At 44.8% G+C, this 19,888-nt stretch overlaps 1 protein-coding gene across 1 annotated transcript in view; it reads right to left on the reverse strand.

Annotated features, from left to right (window-relative positions):
- Window positions 1–2,783: 2,783 nt before the first annotated feature.
- KAT14 (lysine acetyltransferase 14) overlaps window positions 2,784–19,888 on the reverse strand; it is a 67,637-nt gene continuing 50,532 nt past the window's right edge. Inside the window, exon 10 of the mRNA XM_060031322.2 lies at window positions 2,784–4,420. Coding sequence (XP_059887305.1) covers window positions 4,286–4,420 — 135 coding nt within the window. The 3' untranslated portion in view covers window positions 2,784–4,285. The remainder of the gene's footprint in view (window positions 4,421–19,888) is intronic.

Consider the following 19,888-nt stretch of genomic DNA (forward strand, 5'->3'; position numbering starts at 1 on the left):
AGGAGAGGAAAACAGAGGTTTGCATCACCGTGGCACGTGACCTTGGATGTGAACTATAAAAGTGTTATTAAGCTGGGACGAAGTGAGAGAGTGGCATGGACTTATATATATTACCAAATGTAAAATAGATAGCTAGTGGGAAGCAGCCACACAGCACAGGAAGATCAGCTTGGTGCTTTGTGACCACCTAGAGGGGTGGGATAGGGAGTGTGGGAGGGTGGGAGGGAGACGCAAGAGGGAGGAGGTATGGGGATATATGTATAGCTGATTCACTTTGTTATAAAGCAGAAACTAACACACCACTGTAAAGCAATTATACTCCAATAAAAATGTTTAAAAAAAAAAGTGTTATTAAAGGTCTATTTGGCTATTTTAAAATTCCGAGTCCCTAGCTAAGTTGATTACGTGCAGCCTGGATCAATTATGGCTTTAGCAAAAAGATGCTCAAGCTACCCATGGCAGCGTCTCATCATTTTGCAAATGTAGGCTGGCCCAGAAATCCTTAAGGGGCGTGCGGGTTATCAGAACAAACGGGCAGCTGCATTATTATTGTAAGTAGGTTCATCGAGCACCTGCATCGAGCACTCGGGCCAAGTGTGCTTCTAAACCTTCCCACGTACTAACTGACACCACAGGTCTTCGAGGTCATACTGAACTCAGGATGTGGGGCACAGACAGGTCTCGGGGATCCGGCTTCAAGGACAGTGCTGTAAGCCATCATACGAGCCCATTCTTTCAACTACTCCAACCTCAGGGCTGTGTGTGCTTCTCTGCAAGAATTACCATCTGCCCACCCTGCCTGCTCAGAGCATCATTCCAAAAGCAAATCTGCCCCCATACTCCTTTTTTGTTTCCTACAAGAAACGAGAGCATCTGCATCTGTGATTCTCTATTCCTCACGACCCAGTGAAGTGGGTGCTGATCTAGAACCAGGAGAGGGTAAGCAGCGTGGGCACAGGTGAGTGGCAGAGGCTAGGCGCCCAGTCCTCCTGTCCCAGAGCTCGGGTGTCTGCGGTCCACCCACAGTGAGTGACCAGCAAACCTCAGGAGGATGAATAAGCACGTCCAGGAGTTCTGCCCAATTCAGGTAATTGATGACTCCACCCCTACTCCTCTGTAAGGCACAAACTCCTTGAATAACATTTTGGGTTAACATTTTTGTAAAATACATTACATACTGTTTTCCTTGCATTTCTTTCTTGGTCAACTGTCAGACTTTATTTTAGTGATTTTGATGGAAAATTTACTAAATGGCTTTACACATCTTTACATTTTTTTTTTCAGAGCAGCTTAAAAAAAAAACTGTATTATGGAGAATTTTGAAGATACACAAAAGTAGCTCATAGTAAAAACCTGCAGCGTGCACTCTGCCGGGTCTGGCCTCTGGGCTCACAATGCATTTGTAGGAACCATTCACGCTGTGAGTAAAGCAGGAATGTGTTCTTTCTCATGGTGAATGTCTCTTTCAGGCATTTTCTTTGCTACAAAAGATTATGTTGTGGCCATCATCAAAAAATCTACAAACAACAAATGCTGGAGAGAGTGTGGAGAAAAGGGAACCCTCCTGCACTGTTGGTGGGAATGTAAATTGATACAACCACTATGGAGAACAGTATGGAGGTTCCTTAAAAAACTAAAAGTAGAACTACTATACGACCCAGCAATCCCACTACTGGGCATATACCCTGAGAAAACCATAATTCAAAAGGATACATGTACCCCAATGTTCATTGCAGCACTATTTACAATAGCCAGGACATGGAAACAACCTAAATGCCCACTGACAGATGAATGGATAAAGAAGATGTGGTACATATCTGTGGTACAGTGAAATATTACTTGACCATAAAAAAGAATGAAATTGGGTCATTTGTAGAGATGGGGGTGGACCTAGAGACTGTCATACAGAGTGAAGTAAGTCAGAAAGAGAAAAACAAATATCGTATATTAACAAATTAAGAAAAACAAATATTAAGAAAAACAAATATTGTATATTAACAAATATCGTATATTAACTCATATATGTGGAATCTAGAAAAATGGTACAGATGAACCTATTTGCAGGAATAGAGACACAGACGTAGAGAATGACATGTGGGCACAGTGGGGGGAAGGGGAGGGTGGGACGAATTGGGAGATTAGGATTGACATGTATACACTACCATGCGTAAAATAGATAGCTAGCAGGAACCTGCTATAAAGCACAGGGAGCTCAGCTCGGTGCTCTGTGACAACCTAGATGGGTGGGATGGGGGGTGGTGGGAGGGAGGTCCAAGAGGGAGGTATACATAGAGCTGATTCACTTCATTGTACAGCAGAAACTAACACAACATTGTAAAGCAATTATACTCCAATAAAAAAAAAGATTACGTTGTATGAATAAAACACAATTTATCTGTCCTTCTGTTGATGGACATTTGAGTTGGGTTGGTTGGAGGAGGGTACCAACAGAAATACTGAGAACATTCCTGCCTTTGACTTTGGAGGCTCTATGCATTCGCTTCTCAGTTCTCTTTTTTTTTAATTCAAGTACAGTTGACTTACAATGTTGCATTAATTTCTGCTGTACAGCAAAGTGCTTCAGTTGCATATATATGCATTCTTTTAAAAAATATTCTTTTCTGTTATGGTTTATCATAGGATATGGAATATAGTTCTCTGTGTTATACAGTAGGACCCTGTTGTTTATCCATTCTATATATAATAGCTTACATCTGCTGACCCCAACCTCCCACTCCATCCCTCCCCCAACCCCCTCCCCCTTGGCAACCACAAGTCTGTTCTCTATGTCCCTGAGTCTGTGTCTGTTTCATAGATGTTTATTTGTATAATTTTTTAGATTGCCCATATGAGTGATATCATATGATATTTGTCTTTCTCTGTCTGACTTACTTCACTTAGTATGATAATCTCTAGATCCATCCATATTGCTGCAAATGGCATTATTTCATTCTTTTAATGGCTAATATTCCATTGTATATATGTACCACATCTTCTTCATCCATTCATCTGTTGATGGACATTTAGGTTGCTTCCATGTCTTGGCTATTGTGAATAGTGCTGCTATGAACATAGGGGTACATGTATCCTTTTTAATTATAGTTTTGTCTGGATATACACCCAGAAGTGGAATTGCTGGATCATATGGTAATTCGATTTTCAGTTTTCTGAAGAACCTCCATACTGTTTTCCACAGTGGGTGCACCAACTTACATTCCCACCAACAGTATAGGAGGTTTCCCTTTTCTCCACACCCTCTCCAGCATTTGTTATTTGTAGACTTTTTAATGATGCCCATTCTGACCGGTGTGAGGTGGTACCTCATTGTAGTTTTGATTTGCATTTCTCTAATGATTAGTGATGCTGAGCATCTTTTCATGTGCCTGTTGGCCATCTGTACTTCTTCTTTGGAGAAATGTTTCTTTAGGTCTTCTGTCCATTTTTCAATTGGGTTGATTGTTTTTTTACTGTTAAGTTGTATGAGCTATTTGTATATTTTGGAGATTAATCCCTTGTCAGTTCCATCATTTTCAAATTATTTTCTCCCATTCCATAGGTTGTTTTTTGTGTTATTTATGGTTTCCTTTGCTGTGCAGAAGCTTGTAAGTTTGGTTAGGTCCCATTTGTCTATTTTTGCTTTTATTTCTTTTGCCTTGGGAGAATGACATAAGAAAACCCTGGTACGATTTACATCAGAGAATGTTTTGCCTATGATCTCTTCTAGGAGTTTTATGGTGTCATGTCTTATGTTTAAGTCTTTAAGCCATTTTGAGTTTATTTTTGCACATGGTGTGAGGGTGTGTTCTAACGTCATTGATTTACGAGTTTGTCCAGCTTTCCCAACACCACTTGCTGAAGAGACTGTCTTTTTCCCATTGCATATTCTTGCCTCCTTTGTCGAAGATTAATGACTGTAGGTATGTGGGTTTCACTACTCCTGAGTAGTGAGTGGAATTGCTGGGTCAGAGGCTATAGGTGTTAAGCCTTAGGAAATTATGCCAAACAGGTTTCCAAGGCAGTTGTGCCATTTTACTCCTGCCTGGGATTAGTTAGCTTTCAGAACTAGAAACATGCCTTTAATATTGAAATAATTCCAGTATTTGAACAACCCAGCTGAGGCCTGGTATGACTTGAGTGATCTGAATCACTTTTATTTTCAACAGAGGTTTGGAAAATGTTGCTCAAGGGCACAGAGAGGAGGGTCATTCTGGAAGATGCCGGGTGGTTTCTTAGTTCCAGATTCGAACCTGTCTCTCCTCTGCTTAGAGCTCTTCTCTGTTAAGTTTTATGCTGGTGGGAAATCAGCCACTGGGGTTGAGGGTAGAGAGCAGAGCATCCGGATCTGGCGTGTCCCGGCTGTAGACACAGCCTTCGAGGACAGGATAACTGGAAGATCCTTGCCCGGCCCTGTAAGAAAATCCTGCAGTAAAAGTAAATGTGTAATTAACTCTTAGGAGAAAGTATCGTTATTTGTAGGTGATATGATTTTATATCTGGGAACCCGGGAGAATCAACTGAAAGATGAGTAGAAATAATGAGAAAATTCAGTAATGTGACTGATTATAAATTTAACATACAAAAAGCAATCGCTTTTTGATGTGCAAAGAACCTGTTAGAAAATACAATCAAAGAAAAACCCCACTTACAATACCCACAAAAGATAGAATATCTAGGAATAAACTCAATTAAAATGAATTTAAATGAGCCAAAGCTCTAGCAAAACTTGAATAAAAAACAACTGAATAAATAGCAAGACATACCCTATTTTCGAATAGGAAGAAGTGATATTGTATTTTCTCTCCCTAAATTTATCTAAAAATACAATCTCAATGAAAATATCTACATTCTAATTAGACAAGCTGATTCTAAGGTTCATATGAAAAGTAAAACATGCAAGAATAGCCAAGAGGCTTCCCTGGTGGCGCAGTGGTTAAGAGTCCGCCTGCCAGTGCAGGGGACACGGGTTCGAGCCCTGGTCAGGGAAGATCCCACATGCCGCGGAGCAATTAAGCCCGTGAGCCACAGCTACTGAAGCCTGTGCACCTAGAGCCTGTGCTCCGCAACAAGAGGAGCCACTGCAATGTGAAGCCCGCGCACCTCAATGAAGAGTAGTCCCTACTCACCACAACTAGAGAAAGCCCGCGTGCAGCAAAAATAAACTAAACTAAAAAAAAAAAAAGAATACCAAGAAAACTCTAGAAAAAAGGCTAATATGGGGAGACTATTCCTTCTAAATAATAAAAGGTATTATAAAACCGTACTTAATTAAAGGAGCTTGAAATAGTATATGAATGTACCAGCTAGATCAGTGGGACAAATAATAGAACCCAGAAATAGACCCAAATACATATGGAAGGATGGCATTTCAAAGCAGTGAAAAAAAGATAGATTATTCAATAAATGACTTTGGGACAGCTGAGTGCCAGGTGGAGCCATACCTTACTCCTTACACCAAAGTCAATTCCAGATGGATGAAAGTACTTTTAAAAACATAACAGTATGAGAAGTTAAGTTTGTTTTTTTTTAAAGAAATCATCTCCAAGTAGGGAAGCTCTTTCTAAATAAGACATAAGACCCAGAAGCCATAAAGGGAAAGACTGCTACGTTTATGTACATATAAAATTTATTTATAGAAGATTAATAGGTACAAACTATTATTCATAAAATGAGCTATAAGAATAGATTGTATAGTATGGGGAATATAGATAATATTTTATAATAACTATAAATGAAGTATAAGCTTTAAAAATTGTGAGTCACTATATTGTGCACCTGTAACTTATATAATACTGTACATCAACTATACTTTTAAAAAAAGTAGATTGGGACTTCCCTGGTGGCACAGTGGTTAAGAATCCATCTGCCAATGCAGGGAACACGGGTTCAACTCTTGGTCCGGGAAGATCCCACATGCGGCAGAGCACTAAGCCCATGGGTCACAACTACTGAGCCTGTGCTCTAGAACCCATGCACCACAACTACTGAGCCTGTACTCCACAACAAGAGAAGCCACCACAATGAGAAGCCCGTGCACTGCCACAAACAGCAACCCCCGCTCGCAGCAACGAAGACCCAACGCAGCCAAAAACAAATAAATAAATTTAAAAAAAGAAAAAGCAAAGGATATAATAATAAGCTGTCATTTGTGTAAATTTGTATGTGTGTGTGTGCAGGAAATTTCTGAAGGCTATGTGAGGAATATGGTAGGTTTCCGGGATAGCAGAGAGTTTTACCTTTTCAATAAAAACACTGGGTTTAGAAAGAAATATTTGCCATAAAACAGTAAAATAGTTAAGATCTAGTCATAGATCATCAAAATTCCTCCCGCCACACCAAACTTGCATTTCCCAATCTGCTCCCCACACCGGTCATACCACACCTACTGCTAGAGCCAATACTAGCCTGCTCGGCACCTTTGTGTAATTAGAATAAGGCAACCGTTCCTCTGGGTAGATGTCACCTTACAGGCATGCAGCTTGGAGGGCAGAGAGAAGGATGGGTTTCAGCCTCACTAGCCTTTCATCAGGGTGCCTTTTTTTTGCAGTACACAACATGCACAACTGTTCGTGGTGGCCCTGCCTGGAGCCACTTTTTCCCTACTTGATCAGTGTTACTATTCATAGGCCAATAAAGAACACACAGAGCCTTTGTTAAAAAACACAATTTCCTTAAAAATAAATGTTTCTTTGAAAAGCTTACAAAAGGTAGAAAAGGGGAATATTCCACTCTTTTCAGTTGTTTCATTGATGGTACAAAAGGCACCATCCAAATTTTCTGCTAATTGTTGGCTGCACTGATTTTCATAACCACAATGACCTGTGAAACTTTCTGGTTACTTGAAATTTGATGTTTTTCTCTCAGAAGGGCCTAATTGTTTAGTTAGTAGGGAAAACTCCCTTGCTCTCTATTTTCCTTTCCATCAGTTGGGTCCACATAACGGAAGCATTGTGTTGAGGGATGTGGTCTTTCTGGATGTGGTCTGAGGGCTTCAATGCGCCAATGTGAGGCCAGAAATTATAGGGTCAACATGACATCTGATGTTGGGTAAACAAAATGCACACCAAGTGGTTTCTGTACGGCTTTTTTTTTAAGAACAAGGTACTGTATAAGCCACATTACCTCATGCAAAGAATTGTAATCATTTGTAATAGTTTTGAGCCAGGGGTTCATTTGTACAAATCTGGAGAACCAAAACGACCTGGAAATGCCAAGTCAGCAAGGGGCAAAGCAAGAAGGAACGTGTCAGCTACGCTGACAGTTGGTTTTTGGCGCTTTCTCCACAGACACACAAGTTTGCCTCTCTCAACGACCCTAAGTCCATGATAAACAGGTGCTTTGTAAAACCAGACCATTCTGAACCTAAAGGTAAACCTTTCTCTCTTTTTTCTTTTTCTTTTTTTTTTTTTGGCCATGATGTGTGGCTTGCGGGATCTTAGTTCCCCGACTAGGGATGGAACCCATGCCCGGTGCAGTGCAAGCATGGAGTCCTAACCACTGGACTGCTGGGGAATTCCCGCTAAATCTTTTTCTATGAGACATAAAATAGACCTACTTTCAAATGTATTCTGTCCTTTAACAAATATTTTTGGACTTAGAGAAAAGTTTATTACTTACCCTTTACCCAGATTCTCCTAATGTTACTATCTAACGTAACCATATAAAATTAAGAAGTTGTCATGGGTACAATACTATTAACCAATCTGCAGACTTTATTTGGACTTCAGCAGTTTTCCCACTACTGCATTTGGATGTCACATATCCTTAATCTCCTTGAATCTGTGACCATTCCTGTCTTCCCTTGTCTTTTTTTTAAATTTATTTTTGGCTGCGTTGGGTCTTCATTGCTGCATGTGGGCTTTCTCTAGTTGCAGCAAGCAGGGGCTACTCTTCGTTGTGGTGCACGGGCTTCTCACTGCGATGGCTTCTCTTGTTGTGGAGCACCGGCTCTAGGCGCGCAGTCTTCAGTAGTTGTGGTGCACGGGCTCAGTAGTTGTGGCTTGCAGGCTCTAGTGCGCAGGCTCAGTAATTGTGGCGCATGGGCTTAGTTGCTCCGCAGCATGTGGGATCTTCCCAGACCAGGGATCAAACCCGTGTCCCTTGCATTGGTGGGTGGATTCTTAACCACTGCGCCATCAGGGAAGTCCCTTCCCTTGTCTTTCATGACTTGGGCATTATTGAAAAGTACTGGTCAGTTATATAGTAGAATATCCCTCAGCATCAGATGCAGGTGAAATGTTTGGGCAAGAACCCTGAGGCACTGTGCCCTCCTCAGTGTATCCTGTCAGGGGAGCAATGTGTTGACATATCTTTTTATAGTGATGTTGCCTTTGGTCACTTAGTTATGGTGCTGTGTCCTGGATGTGTATACCATAAAGTTACTGTTTTTCTCTTTGTAATTAATAAATATCTTGGGGGAGATACTTGAGATTGCAAATATCCTGTTTTTCCTCAAACTTTTGCTGACTACTTTAGGATTCATCAGTGAATCTGACATTAGATTTGTTTTCTCAAGGAGATTTTGTTTCCCTTTTTCTTTCTACATTTATTCAGTACTTTTTTTTTTTTTTGCGGTACGCGGGCCTCTCACTGTTGTGGCCTCTCCCGTTGCAGAGCACAGGCTCTGGACGCGCAGGCTCAGCGGCCATGGCTCACGGGCCCAGCCGCTCCACGGCATGTGGGATCTTCCCGGACCGGGGCACGAACTCGTGTCCCCTGCATCAGCAGGTGGACTCTCAACCACTGCGCCACCAGGGAAGCCCTTTCTACATTTATTAATTAGAATTCTCCTATAAGAAAGAGCTGTCCTTTCTCCCTTATTTATTGATTGATTCTTTAAATTTTATTTACTTATATCAATATGTGCTTACGGATTTTTTTATCCTATGGGTTATAATCCAACATTATTGTTATTTATTTCATTGCTTCAATTGTTCCAGCTTTGGCCATTAGGATCTCTGTCAGCCACTGACACATCCCCACCCTTTTCAAATACTTCCTTACTTACTCACACCGCAAGATGCTTCAGGCTCTTCATAGCAGAACTATTTACAGTTGCCAATATATGGAAGCAACCTAAGTGTCCATTGACAGATGATGGATAAAGAAGATGTGGTGTATACATACAATAGAATACTACTCAGCCACAAAAAAAGAATGAAATATTGCCATTTGCAGCAACATGGAGGGGCTTGGAAGATATTATGCTAAGTGAAATAAGTCAGACAGAGAAAGACAAATACTGTATGATATCACTTATACTTGGAATCTAAAAAATAAAACAAACTAGTGAATATAACAAAAAAGAAACAGACTCACAGATGTAGAGAACAAACTAGTGGTTACCAGTGGGGAAAGAGAAGGGGGAGGGGCAAGATAGGGATAGGGGATTATGAGGTCCAAACTATTATGTATAAAATAAATAAGCTACAAGGATATATTGCACAGAACAGGGAATATAGCCAATATTTTATAAAACTATAAATGGAGTATAACCTTTAAAAACTGTGAATCACTATGCTGTACACCTGAAACAGATAATACTGTAAATCAACAATACTTCAGCTAAAAAAAAAAGATACTTCAGGCTCATCTTGCATTTTCCCTGTCCTAGTCCTAGAATAGAAGCATAAACGATATTGCTATCTAATCATGAATAAAACAAAATATAATTGATATCTGCATGATAGGACTAATATAATAGCCCAGACCTCTATATCACCGCCATTTAGAAACTCTGTAATTAGTTTAGATACTGTGATTTTGTTCATTTAAGTAATTTCTAGAACAGTACATGGCACATAGTAGGTCATAACAATATCTCTGAGAATGCAAGCTCCACACACGCATTTTTCTTTCTTAGCCTCAGAAGACTTATCCACTTGGCTGAATTTGGGTTTCTCTTCCTTAGGACACTGGAGAAGATGGTTGCATTGCATCTCTGTTCAGCCCAGGTCTCGTGCTCTGAACAGCACTCAATTCTGGACGTTAATCGCAGAACCCAGGATGGGAAAGGTAAGGGAAAAGATGGCAGAACATAGCAGGGATTCAAATGAAAGTCAAAAAGTCACCACCTCCGGAGGGCCTCCGAGTCTGCCGGCCCAGCCAACAGGCCTCGCCAGCTCACTTTCCAGGTTGTTATTGTTGTTGTTGCCATTTTTTCCTGAATCTGCTCATTCTCAGCCTCAGCACTGTTTAAATTTTGACGAGAAAGAGCAAGAAAGCAAAGTAAGCAAACATAAGGATTTTTCTCTGCAAATGTTCCCTGGGTTATGTTGGCTCTGGCCTCCAGCCAAGAAAAACATAGATGACCCAAGAATCATCACCCTCAGTGGGGACCTGCCACCCTTCAGCTCAGAGGTTTTCTTATTTTGCAGGCAGGGGTGAAGAAGTGAGAGGCTGGTTTAATCCCAGTCCCGAGGCTCCTCAGCCTGCGACTCAGCCTCCGCGTGCTGTCAACTTGTCCCAGCATGAGACAGGGCACCCCTGGGCATGCTTTCCATGGGGACCAGCAGAGAAGCCAGGGGTGTTCACGGAAAAGCAAAGCAGATTATAAAACAGAAGACTGAGGTTCGAGAACCCTCTTCATGAGTCAGCCTTGGGCTCAGAGAGGGCATAAAACCAGGCTGATGCAGAGACACCACCTGCTTTCTGCTTTCTAGGTTCCTGAAACTGTTTTTTTTTGTCCCTGTTGACTGATAGGAAGTCCCATAGCAATGACAGGAATTCCTAGGCCAGGTTTAGAATTGACTTAAACCTGAGGCTTTTGGTATAGATACTATTTTCCCAACATTGAGAGAAGTTGTTGCAAAGGAAGTATTTTTCTTTTTTTTTTTTGCGGTACGTGGGCCTCTCACTGTCGTGGCCTCTCCCATTGCGGAGCACGGGCTCTGGACGCGCAGGCTCAGCGGCCATGGCTCATGGGCCCCGCCGCTCCGCGGCATGTGGGATCCTCCCGGACCGGGGCACGAACCCATGTCCCCTGCATCGGCAGGTGGACCCCACCAGGGAAGCCCATTTTTTTCTTTTTTTAAGGAGTAGAATTCTTGTGTTTCTTTACCTCTCTATAATTTTTTAAAATAAATTTATTTATTTATTTTTGGCTGCGTTGGGTCTTTGTTGCTGCACACAGGCTTTCTCTAGTTTAACGAGCGGGTGCTACTCTTCGTTGTGGTGTGCATGCTTCTCACTGCAATGGCTTCTCTTGTTGTGGAGCATGGGTTCTAGGTGCGCGGGCTTCAGTAGTTGTGGCACACAGGCTCAGTAGTTGTGGCTCATGGGCTCTAGAGCACAGGCTCAGTAGTTGTGGCACACAGGCTCAGTTGCTCCGCAGCATGTGCGATCTTCCCGGACCAAGGCTCGAACCTGTGTCCCCTGCATTGGCAGGCGGATTCTTAACCACTGTGCCACCAGGGAAGCCCCTGATTTCGATGTTTTTTAAATGCTCTCTTGTGGGGCCTCACACATGGTGGCCTTTGAACAGATGTTGGTTCCTTCCCTAACCAGCATGAAAGGAGACCCTTTGCTGATGTCTCTTCAGCCTAATAGGGGTTAGTAAGCATAATAGAGCCTGTCAGGGATCTGCCCAGACCCCTCTGCATCCCTTTAAGTGTTTGGCTATCACCCCTTGAATGTGCTTCCATGATTCACAGTGATACTCTTCAATAGAGCAGTGTTCTTGGTAAAAAGCTGGTAAAGTGTTGGTAGAAGCATCTGGGAGTTAATACTCTCCCCTGAGCGCAGCCCTCCAGACAACGTCTGGAGGATGCCAGAATTCCTTTGTCTCAGGTCAGGGAAACTCCGAGGCATAACTTACACTCCCGAGCCCCCAGGATGAAGCCACAGGACTTAACTTGAAAGCACAGAGCTGCTTACCCCTCCCGGTTCTGCTTCCCTTACTCCCACACCAGTCTTCCCAGGAAGCACATCCTTAATAAACCATTAACACTCAAGTCCTCAGCCCAGAGTCTGCTTGTGACCCAAGACAGTCAGCTTCAGAACGCCTCATGCAGAAAAAGCTACATGATACTGAAGTTCTGATGGTCACAGTTAAAAGAACTGACCAGATGGTACATTCAAATCATTCACTACTTGACAGCCATAATAATCGTACTAGTGACACGTGCCTAATACCTGCATTATGTTCAACACTAATCCTCATCACCAGCCTATAAGATAAGTAGTTTCATCCTTTGTGGCAGTTTTTTAAATGGCATAAATCTTTGACTCTTTGTTAAGGTCTTTGTCCCTCCCCCTTGAATCCTGCTGCTTTTAGAGAGATCTGCTCTATTTTGATAACTTGTTCTTCAGTTGACAGGACCCAGCCACCCGAGGACACTCTTCACCAGGTGAGGACATCCAGCCATGCGGGTTGATTACACTTCAATTTACCTCTAGTAGACGGCAGAGTTAGGTCTTGCTTTTACATTGGTAGGTGGTTCTAAATAAGTACATAGAGGTTGAGCTTTTCTTTTTGTTCCTTTGAATGAATATTCCTACTTGCCATGGTTTGTGCTTTGGTTTAAAAACTCAGCTTTGAATAAAGCATTTGCAGACTGAGTCATTTTGACTCACTCCATTTTCAGATGGTTGTGTCAGCCTCTGGGTGGTGGCACTGCAGTCATGGAGTCCACCAATGGCTTCTGCTGGCAGATGTGAACAGCCAGTGCGCAGGGCTCTGCTGGGGTGGCTGCCAGCACCTGTGCCGGCCCTCCATCTCCCATCACTGCCGTATGCCAAGTGAAGTAACTCTCCAGGGTGACATGCTAGTAAACGACCAGTAAGTAACAGAGCCAGGTCTCAGGCCCTCACGCTGTGCACCCGGCGGTGGAGGGGAGAGCCCTAGACAGCACCCAGTAAGCTGGGCCTGCCGAGGGTGTTGCCAGGATCACCTTGTTAATTTTCTCAAGCGGCCTCTCTCTCTTTCTTCATCTTCTGAAATAACTCAGAATCCCTGTGCCCCACCAGCAAAGTTGGAAACACCATCAAGCTACACGAAATAAACTCTTAATAAAGTCCAATTGATCAATTTTTCCTTCACGGTTAATGTTTTTGTTTTACTGCTGTGTGTTGGCCTTGTCCATGGTTGCCTCTCAGAAACTTGTGATGAACGGGTGGAGGAATGAGCAGACCCAGTGGCCCGGAGGTGGTCTGGCCTGGCCTGGCCTCGCCAAGAGACGCCTGGACTGGGAATCAAGGCCAAATGGCTAATGTTCTTTGTCTATCTCAAGATGCTCTTCTGGAAGCTTTATTGTTTTGCCTTTTATGTCTACAACCCACCTTGAATCGATGTTTGTTTGTTTTTGTGTCACCCACTGTGTGCAGGTGTCCCCTGTCCTAACTGTGCTGCCGTATGAGAATCAGAACGTGAAGAACTGGGGCAAATGCTGAAGACCTGGCGACTGCCATGGCTGAGGTGAACCAACCACCCCTCACCTTTGACCCAGAAGACTCACGTCTCCTACCAGCCCCCGTGAAACAGCCCAGCTCACTTGGTAACTTGGAAATAGAATAACATCTGAGACCCTTCACAGCTCTTGACACTCGTGTGCAAGAAAATTGTTTATGACTGTAAATCTGCGTTAGGGGGTGGTTTGCTACACGCCATGGTTGTGGCGATAGCGGACTCCCAGAGGGTAGATTTGGTCAAAGGCTGGGACTATTTTCAAGTTCTTGGTATATACTGCAATTTGCCTTCCCGAAAGATGGCTCCAATGTACACTCCCACCCCTCCAGGGATATCTGAGCAGATTTTTCCTACTGAAATGCTAAGGTTTGCTGTCCTTTTCCCCCTGCACGCCTCCCCTCAAGTAAGTTCTGCCTTCATGCTGGTTTTTTTGGTTCGGTTTTGTTTTCCTGTTGGCAATAGGACCCAGGAAATGGAGCTTGTGAATGGCAGGTGGGTCTGTTGCCAGGAGTAACGGGAGTATCTGCAAGGCCCAGAGCAATGCCCCAGTAAACCCATGGCCTGGGAAGACTAGCTCCAGATTTACATAATAAATTGCATCTCACAATCTACTCTCTGGCGCCTTCCTGAGTAATCTGCAACGGCAAGCTTGGTGGAAAGTGCCAGAGGAATGCAAGCTCGCCAGAGTTGGCCCTAAGGCCAACACTTAACAGCCTAACTTAAACAGGACTGTGGCCCTTGTGGCAGCAGGGAGCCGCTATCGCTCTGGGTGGAACTTTAATCCCCGAGGGCACGTCTGCACCTCTCTCCTCACCTGTCCCCACTCAGAGATGATAGTTCAAACCCACCCACCAGCCAAACAAAGGGCCACCTCTGGGCCTCCTGAGGGTCTCTTGAGGACCAGGATTAAGGCCAAGGAAACCCTTGGGGGTCAAGGGGGTTTGCGCAGAGAGGACAGCTGAGGCATTTAAACGTGCAACATCCACAGAAGCCACTTTTTCCCAGGTCAGAGCAGTTCGCATTGAAGCTGCAGCAGACCATGGTTGATGGTGGGTTTAGAAGACTCAGGGCAGGGGTCAGTAAGCTCACTCTGGAAAAGGCCGGAGGATAAATGGTCTCTGTTGCAACTACTCAACTCTGCCACCGCAGCGTGAACGAGCCTTAGACAACACACAAACCAGAAAGCATGGCTGTGCGTCAATCAAACTTTACTTACAAGACCTGGTGGCAAGGAGGCTATAATTTGCTGACTCCTGACTCAGGAGATGGTGGTCAAAAGACAGGGCTAGACCTTGCCTTCAGCTGCTCAGGTGGAAAATATCTTTTTTTTTCATGTCTTCATTTAACAAACAGCTAAACAGCCTCACTATGCCCCAGACATTTGGAAGAGCTTTATAAATACTGATGCACTTAATTATCACAGTGATCCTGTAAGGCAAGTAATATTATCCTCCCTGGTTTGGTACAGAGAGGTTAGGTAACTGGCCCAAGGTCACACAGTGGTAAGTGAGAGCGTCAGGGCTTGGAAGGCAGGCAGCTTGTGCTCTTATCCATCACCCCGTGCTGTACAGAGGCAGGCTGGCCTTCATGGAAGGCACATCCACTGGGCACCCTGCTCTGTGTTAGTCTGGAGGGAAGGGAAACAGGGACAGAGGTGATTAAGACCCACACCTGAAATGGAACAGGACCCTATAGGGCTTTTCCAGGACACAACCTCCCTACACCCGTCCCCCACCATGTCCTTCACCTGCCTCTTGTCCGTAGAAAGCCTTAGCCAAAGAATAAATTTAATCAGAGAAATGAGAAAATATAGAAACAAAGGAAAGCAGTCAAACAGGACAAAATAATAATAGTTAAGCCATTAAACAAAGTCAAGAACCTTTAGTTCCTCCTCAAGGGCTATATAGATCATATTCTGAGCCATGTCCTATGAGCTGTCTTATAGATACTGAAACCCATACCAGGTTGAAGAAGTTAACTACCTGATGACCAGGCTGTAGCCATGACATAAACTGCTGCAATTCCGAGAACTGGCCTCAAAGAAATGGCAACAAACCGACCCTGGAACTGAAGACGGACTGCGCTTAAAACAATCAAGATGATGCTGATCAGACCACTGGTGACATTTTGAGATGACTGTCAGAGCTGACGGTGCTGTGCTGCATGCGGCCCCTCCCTCTGCCTATTAAAGCTCTTGCCCACTGATGGGCAGTAGGGAGTTGGCCTTTGGACAGGAGTCCGCCTTCTCCCCCCGTTGCTGGCAACTGGAATAAAGCAAACCCTCCTTTCCATTAACACTTGCTTCTCGAGTATTGGCTTTCCAGCTAGAGCAGCTGGAGCCCTCAAGGAGCCCTCGGGGGAGAGACCAGTGCAGATTAACGATGAGTGTAATCTCGGGAAAGCATGGGATGCAGGATGAGTTGAGAACTTGCAAAACTCACCTAAAGGTCAGAAAAATGGTGGCCATGCAAAGTAAAGATGACAAGTGACCTTCTGCAGTGCTGGAAAGGGTCGGTGTCTTCAACTAGGTATGTCATATAACTATGTAAAGAAGTCATCAAGCTGACCCAATAAAATACACAAATTTGAAAAAAAAAAAAAAAGAGCCTGGTGGTGCTGGGTGGAAGCTGGCAGGTGGTGAGACAGCTGTTCAGGCTGCTGCTCTCCAAGGCCTCTTCTGGGCGCTGGAGGGTCCCTTGGCCCCCATCCCATCTCCTCAGAGTTCTATGGGGAGGAAACAGGGTCATGGACAGTGACATGACCAACTATGAACCAGTGCATTTGGCCCACCTGGCAGGCTGATGGCTGGGGGTGGCTTCCAGAGCAGAGTCAAGGCCTTTCCCACAAACCCCTTTGGGATGGGCTGGGATACTTGACACACAGCCTGGGCACACATGAGGGATCCACAGCACAGCCACCCAGGTGACCCCACAAAGAGGGATGGAGAAGGCCGCTCTCTTCTCTTTGGCCATCAGCCAGGACGTGTGCCTGCAGACTGTGTCCCTGGCCTTGCCCAGGGCCCTATGAGGGGACTCAGACTGTAAACTCCTTGAAGATAAGAGTCCTCTTGGGAATCCTGGTGCCTTGCACGGGGCTAGAGACTTGGGAAATGATCGGTCCAAACCCTGGCACTGAAGACTCTCTTGTAAAATTCGCTCGGGGCTCTCCCTCCTCTGAAGGAAGGAAGACTCTGCACTCACCGTCTCCAGCTCAGAGGACCTCTGATTGGAAAGGCCGACTCATCCCAGTGTGGACCCCACACCTCAGGCCCTCAGCCTGATGGCCCCAAGAAAGTCCACCTGGAGGCTCAGATTTATTTCCTGCCCCTCCACTTCAGAAAAAACCCAAGCGGAGATGAGGTGACAGTTGTCCTCAGCCCTCTCACATCATCTACTTGCCAACAAGCCGTCCACCCACCGATCCACTCAACCCCCCAACCACCTGCCGGGCCATCTGTCCAAAACCTCCTCCAACTTCTGTCACATGCCTGTCCTTCAAGGAGCCAAGGGTCTCTGAAGATGATTCTCTCCTTGAGGTTGACTGGGTGTTGGGGATTTTCAGAGATGGCGAGATGATTCCGCAGTCAGGAAGCCTTCATGGACGCGGGCAGATGGGAGAGGGGCTGGATGCTGGGGCGCTGCTGTCTGCCCGCCCAGGTCCGGACCTGCCATCTGCTGGCTCTGTGAGCTCGGGCAATTTAAGTAACCTCTCTGTTCCTGACTCATCTGACCTGCAAAAGCCGGTGAGGTAAACCACCAAAATGGCCACAGACCTTCACCCCTCCTTGTATCATGCCCTGTGCAATGTGACTGCAACTCCAACCACCCAGAGGTGGAGTGATTTTGCTACCTCTTGAATCTGGGCTGACCGTGTGATTTGCTTTGGCCAAGAGAATGTGGCAAAAGTGATGATGTGCCGATTCTGGGCTAGACCTGAGCAAGCCTTGGTACTCTCTGTCTCTCTCCCGCTCTCACCCCTTCCCCCAGCACGTAAACACGCCCAGGCTAGCCTGCTGGGGGATGAGACACCACGTGGATGAAAATCCCCGTCGCTCCAGCCAACAGCCAGCCAACTCCCAGAAGCCTAGTAGGGAGCCCAGCCGAAGCCAGGACTGCCCATGTGAGCCCAGCCTAAATCATTCACTCACAGAATCGCAGGCAAATAACTGGTGGTTGTTTCAGGCCGCTAAGGTTTGGGGTGGTTTCATGCAGAAGTGCTGTGGCCACAGGTGAGTGATACGATAGGATTATACGACTCTTGTACCTCAGGGTCACAGTGGGAGTTAAACGAGATGCTCTATGGAAAGTGCTTAGCTCCCTGCCTGGCACGAGGCAACATCCCATGGATGTTAACTGTCATCCCTGCTGTGGGACACCGTCCTGTGTGAAGATCACAACTACAATCTCAGCCACATCAACTGGACTACAAGTTGTCTCCACTCGAGAATCCAACCAGCCACTTGGCCCCACCTACAGAAGCCTGGGCTCTGCCTGAAATTTCTAGCAAAACCTTCTTAAAGTTATATAATTAGCAGGTGCATGAACTAGCTGAGGCGGGACGTGCCAGGTCTGGCTGACACGTGGAAATGCTGGACTCCCCGGCCACCTCGATATGGGGCCCCTGCCACAAGACAGCAGACTGTTCCAGCAGTCTCTTCAGGTCCAAAGAGAAACGTGGGTGGGTGGGGCACTGTTTTTCTTTTTTTTTTAAAGCTTTCCAGAGGACACTCTGGCCCGCCTTGGAAATGCTGGGCTTGCGTGCGACTGGACACGAGGGTGAGCAGATGGCTGGCCTCTGGAGACCAGCCTCACTCCCACGGTGCGACAGCTTTGAACACGATGAATCGCAAAGGGTTTATGGTGCTACCTGACTCTGACTGAAATTCTAATTCCAGAAGTGAGTCACGGACTGGGCACCAATACCGTGGGTGATATGTACAAGGATGGTTTTTGCTGCCTCGTTTGTGGTGACAAAAAAACTGGAAACTGCCGGAATATCCAACAGTAGGGGGATGGTTGAAGAAACTGTGGTACTTATAAACCTCTGTTTCAAAGTAAATTAAACCTAGATTAAACCTAAATTTTTGACCTAGAAGGACTGTTATGATATATTGTTAAGAGAGAAAATCAAGTTGCACGATAATTAATGCACTGAGAATAATCCTATTTTAATAAAATGATAAAAATCCCATCTAAGTGTATAAATATTAGTACATGTTTGTGTGGGTAAGGAAAGCGTATGGAAGGATACACACCTGGAGGAGTGGAATAGGGGTGAGACTATTAGCTTTTCCTTTCTTTTTATTTTTTATTCGGAGATCATTTTAAACTTACAGAAAAGTTGCAAAAATTAAAATAGTACAAAGAATACCTATATATCCATTGCCCAGAATCACCTACTGTTAACATTTTACCCCTTTAGCTTTATGATTTGTGCATGTTCCTTGTCCCACCTTCAGTTAATTGCAATCTACACACACACACACACACACACAAATTCTTCCCTGATCCATCTGAGGGTAAGTTACATGCATCATGGACATTTACCCCTAAATACTGCAGCATGTATTTTCTAAGAAAAGAGATGTTCTATTACATCACGACAGCATAGCCTTTGGCTTAAGAAATTTAACACTGATACAAAGTATGTCCTCTGATCATAAGAGAATTAAACTAGAAATCAGTAGCAGGAAGATATATGAAAACATTCCCCCAAGATATGGAAACTAAATGACTCACTTCTAAATAACCCACGGGTCAAAGAAGAAATCACAAGAGAAATGAGAAAACATTTTGAATTTAACAATGTTAATACAATCTTTGATCTAATCCACCGATGACACACTGTTTATTAATTCTTCATATCCTTTGACATGTGAATGGATACTACCACTAACTGGCGTGAGTAGAATTTACCTCCCCTCCCTGCTGAAACTGGGCTGGGACATGGGACTTGCTTGGGCCAAATGAAAGGGGGCAGAGTGAGAACGTGCCAGTTCCCGACCGACGCTGGTGTTCTTCCTCTATCCTGTGTCACTGCCACCATTATGTGAACAGCATCACTCCAGCACCTGCTGCACTGCTTCCCTGGGACCCAGGGGGTACACCTGTGGGGCAGACCTGAGCTGTATGCACAGATTGAATGGGAGGGGCCGAGCCAAGCCCTGCCAACCTGCAGACGCACGGGAAAGAAATGCTGATTGCTGTGGACCACCGAGAATTTCCCATCTGTTACGCAGCGATGACTGATCGTAGAGTAGCCGACACATACAAAACACTTCCTTCACATGAGGGATCGTTGCAAGGCCTTTACTAATGTCAACTCACTGCACGGGCAACGGTCCTTTTTCACAAACGAGGACACTGAGTTTAAGCTGCCAGCCCAAACTCACATGGTTAACACGCTAATGGTTGCGTGACCATGGGATGCGCTTCCTCTGGATGTCCGCTGGGGGAGACCACAGTTGGTGGTCCCCTGAGTCAGTCT

Source organism: Delphinus delphis, chromosome 15 (genome assembly GCF_949987515.2).
Source record: "Delphinus delphis chromosome 15, mDelDel1.2, whole genome shotgun sequence".
In the NCBI taxonomy this organism is placed as follows: Eukaryota; Metazoa; Chordata; class Mammalia; order Artiodactyla; family Delphinidae; genus Delphinus; species Delphinus delphis.